We start from the raw sequence: 16,323 nt of genomic DNA, 5'->3' as shown, positions 1-16,323 counted from the left end.
ATGGACTTGAAGAACATATAGTGTCATGGGACAAAGTCTCTTTGGCCTGCAGAATAGACAGTGGTTTGTGAGGAAATCTGTCCATGTGTGTTGACAGACTTAGTCCTTCCTGCAGTGTAAGTTAAGTTCATAAAAATTCAGAGAAGGGACCATAGGTGATTGTTTTCTTCTTCCAGCAGATTCAGACTTTAGGCAGATAAGGGAACTTCAGAGAACAATTGCATCCTGTGCTTTGGGAGAGACAGAGAATTGAAAGACAGGAAGGGGAATGGGGGAGGGAAGATCAGAGAGACCTTGCATCCCTGCTTCAGCCCAGCGTTTCAAAATGCTGTATTTTCGGATATCAGCTTCTGAGCCCCAATGTTGGCAAACTTGTTACTACTTATGATCAGAGATCACCACACCATTTTGAGATTGCTATTCCTTGGAGAAAATAAAATCTGCAAATCAAGCTTACTATGCTGCAACTGAAAACAAAATTTAACTCACGAAAAGATAACACTGTCAGGAATACGTAAAAGTTATCTGGTAGGGTTAAGGAAAAGTTTATTTTCTGTAGCCCTCATACAGGGTCATTTTTGCCAAGAAGTAATTCTCAGTTTGCAATTCTGAGCATAGCACCTTTTCTCTCTTACTCACTTTAAAAAAACCTGTACCTTAATTTCAGTGTTCCCAATAGCCTGGAGTGGAGTTGTCTCCTAAATTCTGTGTGACTGAAAATGAAGCTAGAAAGCAATTATTTTTAATTTGGCCAAATTTTTTACATTTATTACATGCTTTAACTGTTGTTGGATAAGTTATGCATCTTTAAAGTGCCATTTGTGTCCACGAGTTACTTGTCATTCGGCGGGTTCCTCCACCTGCCAGATCTGACAGAGAACAAGGTGATGGTAGGGCTAGCATGTTGGTGCCAGAGACTGGACACGGGTTCCTCAGGCCAGTGTCCTTCTAGCTGGAATGATTTTGGCAGGAATGCACATAGAAAAAGGAATTGAGGTCTTGAGTTCTAAAATAGTTTCTGTGTTTTTTTATGACGCATAGTCTTTAATATTTAATTCCATATAGTGTTTGAATTCTTTAGTTGAGTTCTTTTCAGCAAAATAACTGATGAATATTTTATAAACTAAAGTCTGCTATCTGGGAAGAGCACTGTTAGAAATCCTCAGCATAAACCAGCTCATCTTTTAGTCAGAGAAAGTTCCAAGTTATAGTAGATCATAAGAGCTGTGCATAGTGCTTGTGGCCAGCTGATTGATCACCCTATACCAAGGGGGAAACCCTGGACTGGTGTAACAACAACCATTAGAAAAATACTGTCAGCCAGGTGTGATGGCTTATGTCTGTAATCCCAGAACTTCGGGAGGCTGAGGTGAGAGGATCGCTTGAGCTCAGGAGTTTGAGACCAGCCTGGGCAAGACCCCATCTCATTTTTATTAAAAAAAAAAACAAAAAAAACAAAAAAAAACTGTAAAGATAAGTGTGTCATATGAATTTCTTTTATCTGGGCTTAAGTTTCAGCTTGTCATTCGACATGTAGTATCATTAAGTTCTGTGCTCAGCATTGTGCTGAATGCTATGAGAAATAAAAGTAAAAAATTCAGAAGTGCAGTTGCTATTCTCACCAGGCTTTTGCTCTTGTTGAGAAGACTCAGCAGAGATGACTTAACTATGGAACAGCACAAGGTAAGAAGGTAAGATGGTGTCTCATTCGTGCTAAAGAATTCAGGGATAAGAAAGAGCCCTATGAGTAAGGTAGTCAGGGAAGCTTCTAGAGGGTCGTGAGCTGAGCTAGTCTAAGTAAGCCTGACACTTAGATTGATAAGATCTGCAAAGAACAAAGGTTATCTGGCATTTGTCCTGGCAGGACAATCAAGCATTACTAAGCACTGGCATGCACGCCATGGTGGTAGTGAGGGGATGTCGGAGGAGTGCAGATTCTGGTAATAAGTAGGTGCATTCTGTGGAACAATTTAAAAACAATGATAAGACCACTAAAAGTCAGTCTGCTTTCTGTTGTCACCATTCCTAAGCATGGCAAAGATAAAATACACCTTCCCAGGGAGGGAACCTGCTCCCACTGCAGCATCCACTAGCACCATGGAGTGTCAGCCAGTTTCCAGTATTGCACAGTACTAACCTTTTAGAGGATATCCAAAACATTAAGCCATGGTCCTTGCTCCAGGTTTGCATCCTGGTTTGAGAAGTGGGACTAAAGGGAATCTAAGCTTGGAGATCATAAGCTGGTGTCCGCAGGCCTACCTTGGGCTGCAGATGGGTTCTCTTTGTCCCGTCGGTGTATAGGCAACCTTTTGAATTAGTCACCACATTTTAAAATTGGGAGCTGTTAAATAAAACAGAACTTGCAATTATAAACTTCCAGCTTCTCTTAAAAACTGAGAAGATCTAGGTTCACTAGGACACACACTCCCCAGGGGGAACTTTTGATGGAGGCACTGGCCCCAGCTCTCCACAGCCCCACCCCACCAGCAGCCAGCGTGGTCTCAGTTACCTTTCCTGTAGGCAGCTGAGTGCTCCCCAGGTGAACAGTAAAGGACTGTTTCTTCCTCCCTTGCCTCACCTACTTACCTGCTCTTCCTCTGCCACCTACAACACAAGGTCAGTCTCCTGACTGGTCTCTGGGTCTCAGGTCTCTCTCCTCACCAACTCCATCCTTGCAGGGCTGCCAGGCTAACCCTCTGAAAAACACTGCTTTCGAGAAACCAGCAATGACTCAGAAATCCACAAGCTTGTTGCTGTATTCTTTCCAGAGTTTCATATTGAGTTTAATTTTCCATTGCTATGGTACTGTCACCAACAGCAGCCCCTACCCAGCCAAACTTGTCTCCCTTGCTGGTCCCCACACCACTCTTACCCTGCCATTTCCCATCACCTTTGCCTGTGTCTCTCCTTAGTTTCTTTTTTTTTTTTTGAGACGGAGTCTTGCTCTGTCGCCCGGGCTGGAGTGCAGTGGCCGAATCTCAGCTCACTGCAAGCTCCGCCTCCCGGGTTTTACGCCATTCTCCTGCCTCAGCCTCCGGAGTAGCTGGGACTACAGACGCCCGCCACCTCGCCCGGCTAGATTTTTTTTTTTTTTTTTTTTGTATTTTTAGTAGAGACGGGGTTTCACCGTGTTAGCCAGGATGGTCTCGATCTCCTGACCTCGTGATGCGCCCGTCTCCCCTCCTCCGTAAAACCTGCCTGGCTCAAGTTCCTCCTCCTCAGTCAAGCCCCTGGGCCTCCAGTGATCTCTCTGTGTCTTCACTGCTTCATAATTCCTGATTGTCTGATGGCCTGCCCTGTGCCTCTCACCATTGATTACAGGCTGTCTTTTACTGCCCTGAAATTGGCTCACCATTGGGGGAACCTCTTAAGGGCGGGTGTTGTTCTGGGAATTGAGTGATGACAAGATAGAGTCTTCCAGGAAGAATTAGGATCCAGATTTTGTCTAGGCAATAAGAAATATTCATAGGTACTATAAGTCAGATAGGCCTGAAGTCTGGAAGCTTTGGGGCAGCAGAACCCAGGAGTGAAGGACCCAACTCAGGGTCTGACCTATAAGAACTAAGAATCCAGGCTTAGAGTTTAGACAGAAGCTTGGGAATTGGCAAGGAGCTGGAGCACCAACAGTGTGGATAAGAGTCAGGAGTAGCACTTGAATCCTGTGTGCCTGTTATTGCTTCCTTCCCAGCATAAAGATACACTTCACAGTAGGGGTAGGCTTGAGTCTGCAGTTGTCACTCACCCTCCAGTAGACCACGTCTCTTTCATCCTTGTCACATCAGGCACATAGTCATTAACTAGGTCCAGTAACTTCACCAACTGTAGTGCTATTTACAAATTAGTACTTCGCAAATAACATATTGATTTATAAGTTGCTTTGTAACTAATCTTCATTTTCCTTTTGGATTATGTGTTGAATATTCCTAACTACAAATGTGAACAGCTCCTTTAAAGTAGAAACACTGTTTTGTCTTTTATATCTTCTCCTACAGCTTTTTAGAATCATGCATCCCCCAAAATAGACATTTTTTTAAAGATGGTAACTAACCATCTTTAAGCTTTGAAGGCTACTGTGATGCAATGGTAGACCTAACCTAAAACAGTGACCAAATTTTTAGACTCTTATCACTTACTCAGTAGACTGGATATAGATAATAAAAGATAAATCCCTCTTTCTATACCTTCTTATCCTGATTAAGAATAAAGAAAATTTTACTGCAATAGGATCTGGATGGAAAATAGTAGTCATTTTCTACATTTGGAAATAGAGGACGTAACCTATACTTCAGCCAGAAGTTTTCAATTTCTTGGCAGTGACAATTTAAGTAAATTTCATATGAGTTGTGGGGATCTAACTTTGTTATGATTGACAATATAAAATTAGCCCTTTCTGCTGTTAAGATTATCTAGCATACCTATCATTCAGGTGGAATGTGGAACGAGATTGCCCAGCTGTGGATTTGAACATCATTAAAGTCAACAAAGGGTTAAAAGTTACTTCCTCTGATGGATTTAAAATTGCCGCATACACACAAACAAGTTTTTCAAACTGCCCCATTTTATATCTTTGTTGAGAGACAGTATAGCTGCTGCATTTTAATGTCCAGATTATATTACAGATATATTTCAGTAAACCATGAAGAACCACCATAGATTCTAGAAGCTAGCGATCTGTGCTTAAATAAGCATCTCCTGCAGCACCTTTTTTATTTTATAGGCTCTGTAATCACAGTGACATTCTGAAAGAAGACCTTGAAGCTCACAGAGAAGCTGTCCTTCATCAGCTCCCAGGATTCCTACCTGGGGTAGCAGCTATGAAAAGCAAGTCAAGTCTTACTGGCTTGACATCCTCTTATGAACAATCCTCTTATTAAAATACATCTGCACTGTTTACTAGCAGAGAACAGATTATTACTCAGAAGTGGTCAGTAGATGCATGTCTGTGAAAGCCCCTCTGAAGGGACCTTGTTTGGCTGGCTGAGCGAGTGAATGGCTTTGGGTCTGCTTAGCCTACACATAGCGCCGTCTTCCTCACCTGTCATGTGCCACTTAGGCTGTTTTATGTTAAAAATATAAATAGGGAGGATATTTAGAGGATTCCGCTTAAATCTAGTACGCACTGGATTCTCTCAAAGGGTGGATGGAAATCAGGATAATAGTCTTTAAAGGGACCTTGTCACAAGAAAACGTCACTGGATTAAGTGGCTGTGTTTTTACGTTACCTTCTGCATCTGTACTAGTGATCTTGAAGCTATGGGAAATGCTGGAAATGACCTTCCCCGTCAGTAGCTTTTCAACCTAAGACCTTCCCGGTCAGTAGCTTTTCAACCTAAGGCAGTAAAGAGCAATGCAAGAAAACCCTCTTGCAGTTTTTATCATGCAGAATAAAAACCACAGTCTTAAAATAATCCTTTACAACGTAGTGGAAGAAGCTGGGTTGGGAGGACTCCTTCTACGCTCTCTAGGTCATTTGGTGATTATGTCTTAGAAGGCTCTTTAACGAATCTCCCGTTTCTTTCTCAGTGCCTTTTATATCTGTTTATATACTCTTTGGCATAAACCACAGTTGTGGTGTGTAGCATGGGAAGGATATATGCATTTATAATTCTGTGTGCAAACTGAGTTGTTTAAAAAAAGGATTCATTTTGTGACTCTCTTAACCTAGGCTGCCAAACTGTGATTATGGGTGATAAGCCATGATGTCTGCACCTACTAGACTAACGATTGTTAGAGTTTCTCAGCATTCATAATAGAGCATTGATTTCCATTATGAAAGGTTGTGTTTTACATGACTATTGATCTACAATTATGTGTAAATCAGTCTTCCATAAGAAATGATCCTACTTTATGACCACCACAAATTTTAAAATTAGTATCTGGAGTCTTCAAAACTGTTTCTTTACCACAATCATTTTTTAGAGCCAGATAAAGAAGTCAGGAATGTTTTCTGCTGTCAGCATTATGTTCTGCTACAGTTAGAATTGCTGTATATGTTGTGATTGGGGATGCTGTTTAACGCACACTCATTATCACTGGTTCACTGTCTAGCCTTGAAAAAAGTGCCAAGTGTTTGTAACCTTTGAGAGACAGTAGTCAGGTCTTTAAACACAGATTCTTCCTAATGGATTTTAGTCACCAGGCTCCCCCGCTGCCCTCCTGGTTCTGGCGTCCTCTGTGCCCCTTAGCACCCAGAAGTGCCTGCTGGGAACCCCAAGTCTAAGTGAAATAGACCTGTCTGCTTTGTGATCGTCACCTGGCCAGTTTGATCAACCATTGCAGAAACACTGGTTTGGAGAGAATGATTTATTCTTATTCTTTAATGGTTAATAACTCTGGTGTCATAGAATTCTTTTTTCTTTTTTTTTTAAGACAGAATCTTGCTCTATCGCCCAGGCTGGAGTGATCTTGGCTCACTGCAACCTCCGCCTCCTGAGCTCAGGAGATTCTTGTGCCTCAGCCTCCTGAGTAGCTGGGATTACAGGTGTGCACCGACACACCCTGCTAATTTTTTGTATTTTTGGTAGAAGATGGGGTTTCACCATGTTGACCAGGCTGGTCTTGAACTCCTGGCCTCAAGTGATCCGCCCACCTCTGCCTCCCAAAGTACTGGGATTACAGGCATGAGCCATCACACCCAGCCTGGTGTCATAGAATTCTAATCCAGGCAGGGTGGAAAGGCTTTGACTGATTACATAATCCTTAAAGGAGTGTTTGGTGTAGCAGCAGCTCACATCTGTCTCTTTAATCTTGATCTGTAAAATGAGACATCTGCCCCCATAGCATACTCTAGAGCAGCAGTCCCCAACCTTTTTGGCACCAGGGACCGGTTTCATGGAAGACAGTTTTTCCACGGACCGGGGTTAGGAAGGTATGGGCAGGGGCGTGGTTTCAGGATGGTTCAAGTACATTACATTTATTATGCACTTTATTATTCTTACGTTTTAATAGATAATAAAATAATTATACAATTCACCATAATGGAAAATTAGCGGGAACCTTGAGCTTGTTTTCCTGCAACTAGATGGTCACGTTTGGGGGTGATGGGAGACAGTGACAGATCATCAGGCATTAGATTCTCATAAGGAATATGCAACCTAGCTCCCTTACATGCACAGTTCACAATAGGGTTCTTGCTCCTGTAAGAATCTAATGCTCCCTGTGATCTGACAGGAGGCGGAGCTCATGCTTCACCCTCCTGCCACTCATCTCCTGCTTTGTGGCCCAGTTCCTAGCAGACCACATATCAGTACCAGTCCATGGCCTAGGCGTTGGGACCCCTGCTCTAGAAGACAATGTGAAGATTTCTGAATTCCTGCTCACAAAATGAAGCATCTTAAGAGAAAAAAAGAACAGACCACTCTTGTCATCATTATTGATTTATGTTATATCAAGGATTAAGACCTTCATATGGGCCAGGTGGCTTATGCCTGTAATCCCAGCACTCTGGGAGGCTGAGGCAGATGGATTGCTTGAGCTCAGGAGTTCGAGACCAGCCTGGGCAACACGGCGAAACCCCATCTCTACAAAAAATACAAAAAAATTAGCAAGGTGTGGTGGCGCACACATATGGACTTAGCTACTCAGGAGGCTGAGGCGGGAGGATCGCTTGAGCCCAGGATGTCAAGGCTGCAGTGAGCTGTGATTGTGCCACTGCACTCCAGCCTGGGTGACACAGCAAGATGCTGTCTCAAAAAAAAATAAATAACAAAAAGTCATATGCAAGGTTTACTATTATCATGTGGAAGACCAAGGTATTGTTTTTGACAATTATGAATTATAAAATATAATTCATGTTATTTAGAGAAATTGATTTAAAAATTGCTCATTATTGTCTTCTGGAAAACATTTTAATATAAAAATATTAATAAGTAATAATTATGTTTCTCATTATTAATAATAATGAGAAACATAATGAGACCATCCATTTATTTTTTTCCAGGTGCAACTAATTGTCTATATTAGTGGCTACCTTCAGATACAGTTTCCCAATTGTGTTCTCAAGCTGATACTGAAAAATTGAGTCAGCTTTGTATTATTTGGATTATAGTATATAAAAATCTCTAGTCTGCCTGTGTTCAGAATAAAACTCAGGGTATTTATTACTCTGCATTTAAAGTGTAAGAAATGCTGATGATTTGTTTAAATTTCACTTTTCTGGCCGGCGCGCGAGTGGGCTCAAGCCTGTAATGTCCCAGCACTTTGGGGGAGGCCGAGACGGGCGGATCACGAGGGTCAGCGATGATCGAAGGACCATCGCTGGGCTAATACGTGAAACCCCGTCTCTACTTAAAAATACAAAAACTAGCCGGGGCGACGAGGCGTCGCGCGCCTGTAGTCCCAGCTTACTCGGGGAGGCTGAGCAAGGAGAATTTGGCGTAAACCCCGGGGAGGCGAGGGCTTGCAGTGGCTTGAGATCCAGCCACTGCCACTCCAGCCCTGGGTGGCAGAGCAAGACTCTGTCCAAAAAAAAAAAAAAAAAAAAAAAAAAAAAAAAAAATTTCACTTTTCTAATTGGAAGCCTTTTCAAGTACATGAAATTAATTATAGACAATTTAAACCATATTCCTTTATTACATTTTTAATTAAAGAACTACCTGACATTAAACTTTGTTTTTTTGTGTGTGATCAATGTTCTAAATTTTCCAACGTAAAGTAGAAAAAAGAGAAAAATCTCCTTTAAATCCTTTGTACCACTTTGCACATTTTCTGATGTGGTATGTTTTTGTAGAGCCATGGGCAAAGCTCCATTTAAGGAAGCCATGGCTCTTGCACTTCTTACCTGATCTATCCCAAAAGAAATCTGCAAGTCGGTTTGCTTTTGTGCTTTAAGGGTTGCCTTAGTTGTTCAGAAGTCACAAACCCTAGGTGCTGTACCTCCTTCAACAGCTCATTTTCTGTTTGACTTGCGCAAGTCAGTTAATCAATGTTGTCCTTTTGTGGGAAATAAGTATAATAATTATAGGAAACCTTAGCTAGTTTTTCATGCTGGGACCCAAAGGGTAGATGCAATTGGGTGGTGTATTAGTAACAAGAGTCTTGACTTGGTTTTGCTTCTTCAGAAAATCATGTGTATTAGACACTAGAGGGACCGTTCTTTGATAATTTGACTCACTTAGTTGATAATTTGACTCACTTAGCTGTTTAACTAATTTAATTTATCCTAGTTAAACTTGCTTTCAAGCAAAAAGCATAGTTGACTTGCTTATTATAATAAATATACCTGCTGAATGGGCTAGAATTTGCTGATGACTGGTCAGTGCATTTTCCCAGCAGGGCAATCTGTTAAGAAACCAAATATAGATGCAAAGGTCAAAACAAAGGAATTGGGTAGTTTAATGACATCATTGCGGTATGGTGGTAACCAAGAAAGGCAAGTTGCTGAAAGGTCTTTCTATCAAACTAGTCAGAAGCCTTAGAATCAAAGGATTCCAATGATTGATCTCACTTTATTCAAGTCCTGAAAAAAATAGGGTTAGGTCAGGCACAAGTTATAACAATTAAGATTTATTAAGGAAGGTTCTGAACTGTATCTAGACTTACTTCTTTTCCAGAGATTTTGTTACAAAATTTTTCAAACATACAGAAAAATAAAAGGAATCATACAGTGGATATCCGTATACACACCACCCAGATTGTACTCCTGACATTTTATTGCACTCTCATATTTGTTTATCCATCCTTCCATCAATCTCTTATTTTTATACATTTCTAAGTAAGTTGCAGACGCTAATATACACTTAACTTTTTACCTTGACATTTTTGAACATTTGAAGTCTCATATACCCATTACTCAGACCCACCAGCTGCTCACATTTCATCAGTCTTGTTTTATCTCTTTCCCTAACGCTTTTTTCCTTGAGTAGTTTAAAACAGACAACATATCATTTCACTCACAAATACTTATATCTCTAACATATAAGGATTTAAAATACTATCATTTTAACATAATCAACAAAATTCTTCAGTTTATCTAATACCTAGTCATTGTCAGTTTGCCTTGCTTATCTGAAAAAATGTTTTTCTATATTTGTTTTGTTTGAATCAGAGTTCAAATAAGGTCCACATATTACAATTGGCTATGTCTCTGAAATCTCTTTTAATTTTGTAACATTCCCTCCCTCCTTTTTTTATAGTATTGATTTGTTGAAGGAATTGGGTCACTTATCCTGGAGAATTTACATGCTCTATTTGGTTGGTATGTTTAACCAGTTCCTCTTTACTCTTTATTACCTGTAAACTGGTGGTTAGATCCAAATGTGTGATTAAGTTCCAGGCCAGTTATTTTGGCAAGAAAATGTCATGGGTGGTGCTGGTACTTAAAATTGGGCAGCACATGATGCGTGGTCACCCCGTGGTTAGTGATACTAAGACCGATCTGTGGGTTCAAATGTCGGAAGGTTGATGACTCCAGTACAGAAGTTTACTATTATGTAATTTTCACAACATTATGACCATTTCCTAGATACGTTCATTAATTTGGACTTACAAAATGGTGACTTTTCTAATTTGATCATTTCTTCTGCGTTTATTGGAAGAACTTTTCCTTATCAGCTACTTGGTGACTCTGAAATGTATTTTTTGACCACAAAAGCAGGATAAATGCTTTATTCTATTTCTTTATTTACCAATTTGCAGAATAATGAATTGTTGCCCTACCAGCCTCCAAAGGTTTTACAATTTATTTTTATTTTATCTTTATTGTGGTTTAAAAAAACATTAAATTAGCCTTCTTAACCATTTTCAACTGTACAGTTCAGTAGTGTTAAATATCTTTACTTTGTTGTACAACAGATCTCCAGAACATTTTCATGATATAAAATGGAAAATCTATACACATTAAACAACTCCTCATTTTCCCTTCCCCCCAGGCCCCAGCACCCACCATTCAACTTCTGTCTTTATGAATTTGACTGTTCTAGGTACCTCATGTAAGTGGGATCATACAGTATTTGTCCTTTTCTGATTGGCTTATTTCATTTAGCACAATGCCCTTAAGATTCATCTATGTTGTAGTATGTGACAGGATTTCCTTCCTTTTAAGGCTGAATCCAAAGGTTTTTATTTTTATTTTTTAAATTTTATTTATTTATTTTTAGATGAACTCAAGGATTTTCATGTATTCCCTGTGTGTCAGTCCACTGCAGTCAGTATCCTTTTGGGGCTGAAATCGTCCCATCATTGACAGTGGGAGCCTCCTCAAGATATCCCCTCCCCACCTTCAGTTCTTTTGATACACCTTTGAGAGCTTCCTTACTTTCTGGTACCCACAAGATGTTTCAGGTTCATCTTGTGCGTTTCCTGCCCCAGACCTGAATAAGGCATTTCTTTAATGAACTCTGGTTCCTTTTAGTATATAAATACCACAGCCTGGGCAGCAGTATAGGCTTACTTTTTAATGCTTTCCTAATATCTTAATTTTTAAAAAACTGTAAGTAGACCATGGTAAGGGTGTAACAAAACAACTGCTGTCGAGATGAAAATGTGATCTTTTTCTCTTGACTACATGTGGAAGACTGACCATCTATGCAGTGATTCAAAACCATTGTTGTACTTTAGAATCACTCTGTGAGCCTTAAAAATCCCACTGACCAGACCAGGCATGGTGGCTCACGCCTATAATCTCAGCACTTTGGGAGACCAAGGCAGGTGGACTGCTTGAGCCTAGGAGTTTATGACCAGCCTGGGCAACATGATGAAAGCCAGTCTCATGACCCAGTCTCTAAATAAATAAATAGATTAAAATTTTAAAATAAATTTTTTAAAAAGCCCACTGGCCAAGCCGCACCCCAGACCATTTTTCCTGGACTCTGTAGAGGTGGCCCCAGGCACCCAGATTGTGCAGAACTCACCAGGTTGTTCTGTGTGCAGCGAAAGTTGAGAACACTCACTTAGCAATGAAATAACCAAAGTTTTTAAAAGTTAAAAAAAAATGATACTTGGACTCAAAACTCACTTAGTCCAGAATATGTTGAGTTCCAGACTTTTCTGGATAAACCACCTTCTACTAACATAATTGAGGCCTTTAAAAAAGTAGGAATCTTATAATATTACAAATCTATAGTGAGTGTTCTGTTTCTGTTTTATAGACCTGGACAAGCACCAGACTCAGGCGTACCGAGGGCACCGGTGGGTCAGCATGTTGCCACCTTGAAAAAACATGATAATTCTCTCAAAGAAGAGGTAGGTAGCTAGACTGTCTGAAGTTTTCCCAGTCACAAATGTGGACCACAGAGCAAGGTTAGTAATTTTTATTTAAAAAAGAAAAAAAAGAAAAGTTTTGGCCGGGTGCGGTGGCTCATGCCTGTAATGCCAGCACTTTGGGATGCCGAGGCAAGCAGATCACGAGCTTAAGAGATCAAGACCATTCTGGCCAACATGTTGAAACCCCGTCTCTACTGAAAGTACAAAAATTAGCTGGATATGGTGGCATGCGCCTGTAGTCCCAGCTGCTTGGGAGGCTGAGGCAGGAGAATTGCTTGAACCCAGGAGGCGGAGGTTGCAGAGAGCCAAGATCACGCCACTGCACTCCAGCCTGGGTGACAGAGTGAGACACTATCTCAAAAAAAAAAAAAAAAAGAAAAAAAAGTCTCCAGATATGCCAGTTATTCATTTGAGGAAATGTTATGTATTTGCAAAAAACAGCAATAAGAAAAGTAGTAAGTGAGGTTTTGTGGTTGGTTGGTTTTTAACTTTCTGACCTCAGGCCTTTTGCATAATGTTTTATGTAGGCATTCATTTTCCAAGAAATTTCAAAGCGTCTTATAACACTCTGGTTTTTCATCTCCACTCCATACTTTAGAAATACTGTATAGTCATGTCAATTCAGCAAATACCTATCCATCCATTACTGTACACAGATATCAGCCCAGATCCACTGGAGGGAAAGAGACAAATAAAATGTGGCCCCCCCCTCCTTCTGGGGTGTGACATCATGGGATGCATGTAATAAGAAAATGGCAAAAATATGGGCTTTGAGGAAAGAGAACCAAGCCAAGACTCCTGGAGAAGCAAGGAAGGCAGAGGTCATGATGGAGGGAGTACAGGGGCATAAGAAGTGATCCTTAAAAGATAGGCTTTTGACGGTATGAGTTGGAGGGGACAGAGGCGACAAGAAATGGCAGCTATGAGCCAGAGAGCACACTGGGAAACCCAACACATACTCAGGCAACAGAGCCATCCTGAGGCTGAAGCGAGGACTCAAGTCTGGGGATGGTGAGAAGGAGCTCAAGAAGTAGTTGCTGGCCATGGTGTGCAGCATCCAACACCAGGCCAGGGAGACTGTGTTTAGTTTCGTAGCTTTTGAAAAGCCACTGGAGCTTTTTGAACAAAGCTGTGATAGGAGTTCTGCAGTGCCTTAGGGAATTTCATGTTTGGTTTGGGACTGAGACATTGAAGGAGGGAGCCCTGCAGTGTTTCAGGCAAGAGGAAGGAGAGGCCTTGGGAGCTGGTGCCAAGAGAGAATTTGAAGATGCTGAACAGAACATGGAAACAGATGGAGCAAGTTCCCAAGGAAATTATGAGGGGAGGAACCAGAAGCCCAAGTTTAGAGCATGTCCATTGGCATATTCCTTCCTCATTCCCTAGAAAAGTCACATTCAGGGAAACAGCCTTCTGGGTTGAACATCTTGGGAATGTGTCTTGTTTCAAATCATGTTTTTTCATCTTTATATATAATATAGGATATTCTGGCTTTGATTATTTTTAAGGTTTTTTAAAATTATTGTCATGCTCATAGTTCAAGGATTATATACCTGCACCTTCTGGAGTCAAGCTTTGCTGCCTCTGTCTTGAAGTCACATGCCCACGTGGCTGTGCCATCTAGAGCCTCTGGCATTCACCCTCCAGCCTTCCAGAGCACCTTCAGTCCCCCTCAGACCCCTCTTTCCTTGCCACTACAATTAAGAGAGTAGTAGGACTTCTTTTTTTATAGCATTTCAAACATACATATATTCAGTGATAGGACGGACGCACTAATTCCATGCCCACAACCCAAATTCACATGTGTTGTTACCATTGCACCATATTTGTTTCCGACCTCCTCCTCCTCTTCCTCCTTTCCCCCATCTTCTTACCCCTCCTTCTCCCTCCTTTCCTCCCCTCACTTCACCCACCTTCCTTCTCTTCTGCTCTTTCTCTCTTCTCCCTCTTCTCAAACTTCCTTCCCTCCCCTTCCCCTATTTCTTAGGGGAAGAAATAAATTATTACAAAGATAGATACAGCCCCCTGTATGCTTCTCACAGATTTCATGCCCCTTTTCAAAGATAACCTAGATCCATTCCTTCTTTGCTGATGAACGTAGATCTTTTTCGTTTGCTTGCTTGTTTGTTTGTTTTTTCAAGACGGAGTCTCGCTCTGTTGCCCAGGCTGGAGTGCAGTGGCGTGATCTTGGCTCACTGCAACCGAGGCTCACGCCTCCCGGGTTCAAGCGATTCTCCTTCCTCAGCCTCCCAAGTAGCTGGGACTACAGGCATGTGCCACCATGCCTGGCTGATTTTTTTGTATTTTTAGTAGAGACAGGGTTTCACCATGTTGGCCAGGCTGTCTCGAAGTCCTGACCTTGGGCAATCCACGCCCCTCTCTCAGTCTCCCAAAGTGCTGAGATTACAGGTGTGAGCCACCACACCCAGCTGATGAACATAGATCTTAAGAAAGATACTGTTTGGGTTTTATTGTCCCTTTGAGTTAGCACTGTCTTGTAACAGCATTATTTTCCCATGCTTGTTCACTGCAAGTACATCACATCTCAGGCGTTTTAAGGGTGAAATAAGTGTTGGTCAGCTGTCCTTTGCTATCTAATCTTTTTTTTTTTAAATGATACTGTTTATATTAGAAAACATGGTCCAAGTTCCAAACAACCAATCTACTCAATTTTTCCAATAATAGGAGGGGTTGCTGTCCAACTAATACCTAATGAATCAAATTATATCCTGCTTCCCCAAGAGATCTTTGTTCCTTTTTAGATCATTCTGATCTCATTTTAGGGACAATCGTAAAAATTACCAATAGATTAATGACAAAATCTATCCTTAAAAATTGAAGTAGGCCGGACGCGGTGGCTCACACCTGTAATCCCAGCACTTTGGGAGGCTGAGGTGGGTGGATCACGAGGTCAGGAGATCGAGACCATCTTGGCTAACATGGTGACACCTCATCTCTACTAAAAATGCAAAAAATTAGCCAGGTGTGGTGTCAGGCACCTGTAGTCCCAGCTACTGAGGAGGCTGAGGCAGGAGAATGGTGTGAACCTGGGAGTCGGAGCTTGCAGTGAGCAGAGATTACACCTCTGCACTCCAGCCTGGGTGACAGAGCAAGACTCTGTCTCAAAAAAAAAAAACAACATGGAAGTAAACAGGTAATTTCCCATCCAGTTAAGTTGTGATTGAAGAAATGCACAGTCCCAAAGAACAGTATTACCAAAATGATGCAGGTGGGGCACGCCTTGTGAACTGAAGGACAAAATGCTTTTGTGAGTCCTAAAACTGTTTTGGTTTACGTGTCATCCTTTTCCGATTAGTAAAATAAAGTGTCTTTGAGTTGTTTCTGTGTATTGAAACCATCTACACATTTAGTAAATACTACGGGTTAAATCTCTCTCTTTAGATAAAATCTTAAAAGTAAGTGATTTTCAAAATTTAAAAAAGCTCTACTAGAAACTACTTGGTTAAGAGTCTAATGAAGCTCAGAAATATTTACTTTGATCTCTTGGGTAAATGGCTAATTAAAAAGCCGCATGTAAATGATGTTTACCTGTGGTTCCCTGTGCTGTCAGCCCGAGTCAATCCCTTCTCTTGAGTAAATACATCATCAAAGCCGCAGAAACGCAGATTATGTTCCCTGGAGACCAGATAAGGTCCGCAGTGCCCACACAACCTATTAGGCAATTACATAATTGAACTGCCTGCTTTTAAATCAGAAAATTTGTAATTACTTTTGTGGAGAAAAGATGAGTTGGGTGCTTTATTAAAATACAAAGTGCGTTAATATTACTTTTCTCCCAAGTGATACCTGTTTCCGCCCTGGAGAACTTTGTCACAGCAGAGCAATCTGCTGGTGACACTCATAGAGTAGATTGGGTCCTGCCCCCACCATACACACAAACCAGTTTTATTCACCAGGAAGATGCTTTCCCCAAATGCTGGGCTGTTCTCTTGTTCTTATCTCCTGAATACTCATTTGCTGGGTCATATGAATATCTTCCCATTTAAAAAAAAAAAATTGCTATACAGGTAAAATCCCTTCATTCCCTTTAATGTAGAACTTAAGTGTTGATGCTTGCATAAACACCAAGAAGTTACTTCCATTGTCCAAGAGGAATATTCTTTT

General features: G+C 41.1%; 1 protein-coding gene across 1 annotated transcript in view; it reads left to right on the top strand.

Moving 5' to 3' along the window:
- KIZ (kizuna centrosomal protein) overlaps positions 1–16,323 on the top strand; it is a 123,579-nt gene that overhangs the window by 69,094 nt on the left and 38,162 nt on the right. The window contains 1 exon segment of the mRNA XM_017883187.1: positions 12,087–12,180. Coding sequence (XP_017738676.1) covers positions 12,087–12,180 — 94 coding nt within the window.

Source organism: Rhinopithecus bieti, unplaced genomic scaffold, assembly GCF_001698545.2.
Source record: "Rhinopithecus bieti isolate Rb0 unplaced genomic scaffold, ASM169854v2 scaffold_641, whole genome shotgun sequence".
Taxonomy (NCBI): domain Eukaryota; kingdom Metazoa; phylum Chordata; class Mammalia; order Primates; family Cercopithecidae; genus Rhinopithecus; species Rhinopithecus bieti.
The sequence above is the reverse complement of the archived record's forward strand: the minus strand, read 5'-3'. Positions and strand labels throughout refer to the sequence as shown.